At 31.4% G+C, this 8,387-nt stretch overlaps 1 protein-coding gene across 2 annotated transcripts; it reads left to right on the top strand.

Moving 5' to 3' along the window:
* Positions 1 to 2,194: 2,194 nt before the first annotated feature.
* LOC21387778 (histone-lysine N-methyltransferase ASHH3) lies at positions 2,195 to 7,162 on the top strand. 2 transcript variants are annotated; one of them, XM_024163217.1, is made up of 14 exons: positions 2,195 to 2,228; positions 2,543 to 2,662; positions 2,733 to 2,865; positions 2,980 to 3,082; positions 4,015 to 4,114; positions 4,836 to 4,914; positions 5,012 to 5,183; positions 5,264 to 5,344; positions 5,505 to 5,652; positions 6,024 to 6,051; positions 6,181 to 6,265; positions 6,480 to 6,528; positions 6,611 to 6,694; positions 6,983 to 7,162. In XM_024163217.1, the coding sequence occupies exons 2-13, from the start codon at positions 2,645 to 2,647 to the stop codon at positions 6,680 to 6,682; spliced, it is 1,068 nt and encodes a 355-aa protein (XP_024018985.1). In that variant the 5' UTR covers positions 2,195 to 2,228; positions 2,543 to 2,644; the 3' UTR covers positions 6,683 to 6,694; positions 6,983 to 7,162. The 2 variants fall into 2 exon arrangements, with proteins under 2 accessions (XP_024018985.1, XP_024018984.1); XM_024163216.1 differs by lacking the exon at positions 2,195 to 2,228 and adding an exon at positions 2,245 to 2,381.
* Positions 7,163 to 8,387: the final 1,225 nt, after the last annotated feature.

Below are 8,387 nucleotides of genomic sequence, written 5' to 3'. Positions count from 1 at the left end.
TATTCCAGTGAGGAGCCTCTGTTTTTTCATATTCTCAGTTGTTAGTTGTTGGTTTTTGTGTATCCGTAATTCTTGATTGCTTTTGTTATTTTGAGATTCTTTTTATAATCTCTGATGAAGTTTGCGGAGAAGTCACTGGATTTAGTGGGTTTCATTTTTATTAAAAAAAAGAGTTAAATGCATTTTTCTTTTAAGGCTATGGATCAAATACTCAAAATTAAAATAAATAAATTAATAAGACTGGAGACTTGTAACAAGGTTTTGCAAAAGGGTGAAAGTCAGAACTAACGGTGGAGACCATCAATTATTCCATTAGTGATTCCTTTTTATTACGCTGATGTGTCAAAATATTATTTTGTGGACAGAGAGTGAGACAGAAGAAATGGACAAAGGATCTGGATTCGATCATAAATATACTACTCAGGCCAAAAAGCATTTGACATCTACTATCTCTTCAAAATATACAACACTTATACAACACGCTATTTGCCATCGTTTGATTTTTATCAAAGAGCTGTCTTAACGTGCTCCACCGGTGGGTATTTTTTAGGGGTTTCATCGTAATTTTTAACAATATTGTCAATTGTCTACTTAATAGTTGTTTCCATAATGTATTCCACATGTAAAGGTAGTTATGAATTTGTAAAACTATTTTTTATGGGTGGTTAGCAAAGGATGAGAATATCATATAAGTTATTTTATAAATTTAGATGCAAATATAATAATTTTTGAACTTTTTTCATCCATACTTAATGGATATATATGTAACTAATTTTATTCTTTTTCCTTTTCCCATTAGAAGAGAAGAGTGCATAAATCTAGATTTTTTTATCCCTTACTTTTAATTAATACCCTTTTAACTAATGTAGTTATTTGACATAAAAAGATATTAATCAAGAGCGTAGAATAAGAGTCCGGACTCATGCATTTTAATGACATGTTTACCTACGCGTAATCGAAATTGACATGAATCGGAGTGAGTCGGATTCGGAGTGAGGAATCAGAGTAAGAATAAGTTGTTTACTTGGTAACAGAATTCGGAATCGAAGTTACTCCAAACTCCATTCATGCATTTACTTACACTTGGAATTAAAATGAAATAGTGTAAAAATACTAATATATCTTTTACGTCCATTTTATATTTTAATTTTTTTAAAATAAATTATGTACTTATTATATTAAAATTAATCCTAGTTAAAATATACATTGTATAATTATTTAAAATATAAAAGTTAAAATTTAAATAAAATAAATAAAAATAAAAAGTGTTAAAAAATTAAAATATATTATTAATTTATTAAACAAATAAAGTACATATTAATTATATTAAAGTTAACAATTATTAGGCTAATATTATAATATTAGATAAATAAAATATAAATATACGTTGTAATTATCATTTTTTGAATTTTATTTTAAATTTTATATTTATAAGTAAAATAGAGGTATGATAATAATTTAATGTTAATATCATATTTGAGAGTCTCAAATCTCGAAGGGTTATGAGAGTGTTAATCTCATTCTTCAATTGCAAATTTGATTGGAGCCCATCAATCTCACTCTCGATGATAAAAAATGATTATTATTATTGGTGCCCATAAATTTTAAGATCATTCTCAGTTTCCACCCTAAACATTAAAAACTCTCACTTTGTCCCATAAACTTTGAATTGTTCTCACTTAACTCATTTTGTTGTAATTTATGTTAAAAACATATAGGAAAAAAGAAAGTAATACAATCATCTAGTTTTTCTGTTTGAATTTTTATTAAAAATAAATAAATAAAACCACATAGCCACACTTAAACCCCCATTTTTTCCTCTACTTTTAACAAAAATTACAATATAAGGGTTAACAATTTAAAATTTAGAGAACAAAATAAAATTAGATGACACTAAAATTTAAGAACACTAGTAATAATAATCCTAAAAAAAATAAACATAAAATTGACTTTTAAGGTTCGTTTAGTTCGTTAATTCGAGCTTTTAATTCGAGTTGAGATGTGGTTTTATGTGAGAGCTTTTTACTGTAACAAAAAAGTTAGACGTGACTGTTTCTGAGAGCTTTTTACTATAACAAAACTCAAATTTTAAACTCAAATCGATAAAATAAACGGGCTTATTTCTCTTTCATTCCTCAATTTTAATAAGTAAATATGCTGTAAGGGTATTTCCCTTCTTTACTCTATGCAGAAGGAGAAGCGTCTCTTTGGAAGTGTAAATCCCATAGGTAAGAAGTATATGCTTGGGCTTGGGCTGTTGGTAGAATTGGGGCTCTTTTTAGGGTTTGGGTTGAATTGAATCTGATCCAAATTTCCATATTCTATCTAATTCCAATTAGCGGTTATAGATCTCGTTCTTCTTCTTTCATTACAACTACACAGTAACTTCCCTTGATTTTTCTTCTTCTCCTTCTCCTCCTCCTTCTTCTTCTTCTTCCCACTTCTTGATCTTTCTTTTTGTTTTCTATTTCTTGATTTGAAATTACATGAAATTACATAATTCGAACTTCGTTTGAAACCTTTCTTTCTTCTATTTCCGTAGGACAAGATTTTCCCATGTTTACGTGAACAAAAGCCACAAATTTCCTTGTTTATGTACTGATTTCAAAAGCAACCGACCAAGCCAATCTTGGTTCCTCGCGACATGCCTGCTATGAAGAAGGTAAAATGAAAAAAAAAAATTATTTTTAATTTTTGTTTATTCTTGTGAATTTTGATATTTGGGTTATCAGAATTTAGAAGGACGTCACATTGAGAGTGTATTCAACAAGTTGATAAAGGGCATAGAAAACCCAGTTGATTTTGAACTTCCAGATTGGTTCATTAAGTCAAGACCAACCATGCCCTACACTTTCATTAAGCGCAGTATCCTTTTTCACTCTCATTTCTATATATTTTGTCAAATTTATAAACTTTCTGTTTATTTGAAAAATGCCCTTTTTTCTGTCCTTTTGTTTTCTTTTTGACAATAAATTTAAGATATATATCTGACCAAGAAGATTAAAAAACGACTGGAAGATGATGGCATATTCTGCTCCTGTACTGGATCCTCTGGCGTTTGTGGTAGAGACTGCCATTGTGGGTAAGCTTTATCTTTCTTGCTCTTAATTCTCCTATCTATCCTTTTGCTTGTGTTGATACTTGGGACTTTTGTTTTTCTCAATTTCATACATAAATAAGCATTGCCATTGTGTCTCTTATCTTATCTTTTAAGGATTTAGGAGCAGAGAATTTGTTAATGATAAGAATGCAGAAATAAAGAAGTGAGAAGATAATTAAGGCTCTTTTTTGTTTTCCACTTTACTAAAGCTTTGTGTGGTATATGGGATAGGGGTGGGACTTGGGAGTATTAGGCTCCGTTCGTTTCACTAGTTCAAACACAACTCAAATTTTTGTTACAATGTTTTCTCTTATAAAACTTCAAATTCAACTTTTTCCATATATGAATTCACTTTTTAACTCAAGTTCTCAACTCGAATGAGCGAAACGAACGAGACCTTAGTGTTGGGTTTTGGGACTTATGGTTGTTTTGTGGGAAACAAATACAGGAGGGAATGATTTGGGTGAGAGATTCGAAATCCTCCACTAGACCCCAATTTGATCCTTCTAATATTAAAAAGATTGAAGGCAGGAATTCATACCGAACATAATAAGAGAAAGGTGTTCCCTTTCATCTGGGCTAGATACCTCTCATTCCTTTCTATTTTCTTTCCTTCTTATCAAACACAACGTAAGAGATTGGTTTACTATGTTTTAGATGTACGTTTTTCTTTGGGTTCTTGCTTGTTCTCCTACGTGATATTTCTTTTTTTTTTTTTTTTTTTTTCTGAATTTCGAGAGTTTATTTTTTGCACACAAAATAAAAAAAAAAAAAATTGAAAAAACAGGAACTAGGTGGCCTATTCTTGAAATTAAAAATAATAAAGAATCAAGGATAGCCATTTTCTTTATTTGATCGGTAAATATAAGATTTCCATCTATGGTTAATTGCGTTGTCCGTTATGCACTATGCAGAATGCTTTTGTCTAGCTGCTCTTCAGGTTGTAAATGTGGAGATTCTTGCCTCAACAAAGCATTTCAACAACGACCCGTGAAGAAAATGAAACGTGTGCAGGTATAAGCATGTGAGATGCCTTTGAAGTCCTACGTTAATGTTCCAAATATTCATCTATACTCTATAGTTTTTGGTAAATGAGGAAGCTATTGTAAGGACAATGGAAGCCAAAGACTTTTAAGGTGTAGAGGCAAGTTTAAAGTTGACTTAATTAAAATTTTTTAGGTTGTCTGGTTGTGTCTACCTTATCTTGAAACTAATGTTGAGGAGGTTGTTCCCTCTTGAACGGCTTCGACGCTTTTGAAAAAGATTTCCTTCTTTTACCTTTTTTCCTTTTTTTTTTTTTTAATATTTCATTTCTTTTAATACTAATTTCTAACTATTAATACTGCTACATTTCTATTGTGTTTATCATCATTGGGTTACATAGTCAAACTTGATTCAGTTATTGCTATCTATCTCAATTCCTACCTAAGAAAAAATACTTAGTAGCTGGATGTACAAATTAACGAGACAAGGATTTTGCTTATTTTTTATAATGAGGCCAAGAGATTGTGTATTTTAAATTTAGAGGAGTGTTTGTGCAGCTAGTAGCTCATTCTTTGAGATAAGCATCCAATTACCATCATGATTAAAGACAGAAGTTAACTGAATCTGTGTTTTGCTTTAACAATTTCCCTTTTTTGAGCGTAAAAACACCTTATATATTCTTTTGCTTAATTGTCCTCTAGTTCTTGTTAAACTGTTCACGTCATTATTAAGTCCAAGGTGTTGCTTGTAGACCCCAAAATGTGGTTTTGGAATTTTGGCGGATGAAGATATCAAGCAAGGAGAGTTTGTAATAGAATATGTTGGAGAAGGTGACACCTCAGAGGCTTTGCTCTTTTCCTCACTTGAAGAGTGTTTAACTGTTTAGTTAATGAGTTATTAATCCATGCTTGTTCCTTTTTTACGCAGTTATTGACGACAAAACATGTGAAGAAAGACTTTGGAGTATGAAACACCGTGGAGAAACAAACTTCTACCTGTGTGAAATCAACCGAGATATGGTTATTGATGCAACATACAAGGGAAACAAGTCAAGATATATAAATCACAGCTGTTGTCCCAATACTGAGATGCAAAAATGGTCCTATATTGACCCCCTAATATATGATTTCAGAACCAATAAATTCTGTATCTTATTTATTCATTCTATTTTTTTTAAAGGATAATTGATGGTGAAACAAGGATTGGCATATTTGCGACACGTGACATTTCAAAGGGCGAGCATCTAACCTATGATTATCAGTATGCACACTTGTAACATTTTATTTCTATTTTCTTCCTTACTCTGTAAAAAAGCTTTTCTTTAGATATTATATTTGGGTGAACCAGTTCTCACAATATGTGCTAAGAATAGAAGATTTGAAGTTTTATATTTCTTAGTTCGGTCTAATAAATTATGTAGGTTTGTGCAGTTTGGTGCAGATCAAGATTGCCATTGCGGTGCTGAAGGCTGCAGGAGAAAACTTGGTGTGAGGCCAACGAAAACCAAGATATCATCGGATGCTGCATTGAAGCTAGTAGCATACCAGGTTGCTTTGTCTAGAAAAGATGTATGTATTGTTGTTCCTGTGGTTTTTCCATACTTCTTGAAATAGTTGATGAAAATGGCATATATTGCATAAATTTCGTGTTTTGCATTAGATACCCGTCATAGGTGTAAATTTAAAGAAACAAAAGGGAAGGGAAAATCATGATAAATGTCTGTTTTGGAAACATTATTTAGGTACCAAACCATATGGAACAGCCTGCATTATCATTTTTGCAAGGGAGCCCCTGTTTTTAAATCATTTTCCAGTGTTGATAATATATTACTTTTGCATTATTAACGTAATATGCTTGTTGTATTCCGCCCTTGTTATTTTGGGTCTCTCATTGTCTTTTTTTATTTATATTTTTTATGTATTTATTGTTTTTTGAACAGGCATACCAGAATGGAGATCTGCATATAGGTAAAGTCAGGTTACTGACCCTTGTTTAATTAGATCAAATATTACAAAGCTTTCTATCAATCACTGCATGTCCGTGCATACACAGTAAGGTTTTTCCTTGTTAGTTATTGATCTTATTATCTCTCTCAGGGAGCTCTCAACATGGACGTAACAAAAAAACTTTTGTGTCTAACTGCATTGGTCAACTCGTTATGATAAGCCGCCCACATGTTAGGTATTCTCTCTCCGGAATGTCTCTCATATCTTCTAAATACGCCCTCATGTTCATTGTAAAGTTTCTCAAGCCATGCTCCAAATATAACCTGTCATTTTTCTTGCCTTTTAAGATTTTTGGCCGCATCCCTTTTTTGCATTTATTTATTTATTTATTTTTTGGGCATTACACTTAAATTGATGCATGTTTCTTCTCTATGTATGAAATGATCCAGGTCCTTTGGGATTATTAAACGGTTTGATAAGTATTCCAGAAAACACAGGGTAAGAGATTTCATTGTTAATTTTAAGAGGGGGGGGACAAAAAAAAAAAGAAAAAGAATTCATCATTTTCTTCTTGTTGCAGATTTTGTTTGATAACGGACATAGTGAATTTCTTGACATGTCAAAGGAGGATTGGATACCTATACCAAAATGACATAATTGTGAGGTAAGAAAATGAATTGACATTTGAAGAAAACTGTGAAGGGCTTCGAAATGAGCAGTAGAATTTTTAGATTCTCTTTAAAAGTGTTGCGTTCTGTTGAGAGCAGTGGTCGGCCGAGTAATTGAGAATTTTAAAATGATTTAAGTGGTTTGAACGATAAAATTTAATTAAAAATTCTGCCTCCTAATTTTTTAACTGGTCACAAACTAGAATGTTCACAATCTTGCCTTCTATATTTCCTGTGAAAAAAGAATTGTTCTCGTGAATGTATCTTCCATTCTGTTTTTGTAGGATGGGCAGTCGAATTTGGCGACGATTGATTTTGGGTTCTTGTCTCTTTTGTTACATAAAGTTAGACATTAATTGTTGTAAGGAGTGTTGTAAGAATATTACGATAGCATCATTGTAGACTGTTAGGCAGTGCATTTTGTATTAATTGCATAGTGTTCACAAGAATGCTATGCTAGTATTCAGTTGGTTGTATTTATTTTGTTTGTTGTCGTTTCTTTTAATCCCTTTTTTAATCTTCTTTTAATCTTCTTATTTCTTTTGTTTGGACCTCATATGGAATTTGTAGGATTTTTGTAGTTCTTAAGGAGAATGATCTCTTTGGAAATTTGGAGTAATTTGATTTTTTGATTAGTGATTGCTGGCTTGTTTTGTATTTAGAAAATTCTACGACTACGATGGAAGAAGCTATGTGGAATTAACAGAACATTTTAGTATTGAATTTTTGTAATCCTTAAGAATTTGGTGATCTTATAAGGACGAATCAATTTTTTATGCTTCTTACATATTCGTTTATGAACTTTGAGTTGATTAAGTGAATTCATGTGAGAGAAAATACTATAGAAGTTGAATTTGAATTCGTAAAAGGAAAAAAAAAAAGTAGTAAAAATTTGAGTTGTGATTCGAACTAGTGAAATGAACGGGGAGAATCAACTACTAAAAAGTATATGAAATTATATACCTTTTGAAAAATTATACCTATTTTAACTAATTGAAAAATTATATAAAAGGTATTTTCTTGTATTTTTCTTAAAAGGAATAATTATATAAAAGGTATTTTCTTGTATTTTTCTTAAAAGGAATAATTATATAAAAGGTATTTTCTTGTATTTTTCGTCCTTATTGAAGAAAAGTATATATTGAGCATTACACGCTAATGGAATGTATGTAGGTCTTAAATTATAGAATCTACGGATAGATCCTACAATTTAGCAGCCAGTTGAATTAGCTATTAAACTCTAGACGATGCGTCAACATTACCCCCTCCCGAGCTACTAGGTGCACTCTGCGGATCATGAGGCTTCATGTTTTTCCCTTCTTTTACATGACGTTGAAGAGCTTTTACGATGGTAGTAACCGCGAGTGTGATTAAAAGCTTCTCCAAGTGGTCAGTTTTTGCGACTACATGTCGGAAAATCCACCGGAATTTTGTTTGCACGTGCTTCAAGTCAACGGCCATAAGCACAAAGGCTTCAACTTTTGTGTGTGACTTGACATTTGAGGTATAGATGGGGACATTTTTCAAGGATTCCTTTGATAACATTTCACAATGTAGGAGTTTTTTAATCAGCTTTCTATAGTTACTCTACGATTCTGTTTATTTTACCGATTCAAATTTAAAATTTAAGTTTTACTACAGTAAAAAATTATCTGAAACAGTCACATTTAACTTTTTTGTTATAGTAAA

The sequence above is a fragment of the Morus notabilis genome, unplaced genomic scaffold (assembly GCF_000414095.1).
Source record: "Morus notabilis unplaced genomic scaffold, ASM41409v2 Scaffold899, whole genome shotgun sequence".
In the NCBI taxonomy this organism is placed as follows: domain Eukaryota; kingdom Viridiplantae; phylum Streptophyta; class Magnoliopsida; order Rosales; family Moraceae; genus Morus; species Morus notabilis.
The sequence above is the reverse complement of the archived record's forward strand: the minus strand, read 5'-3'. Positions and strand labels throughout refer to the sequence as shown.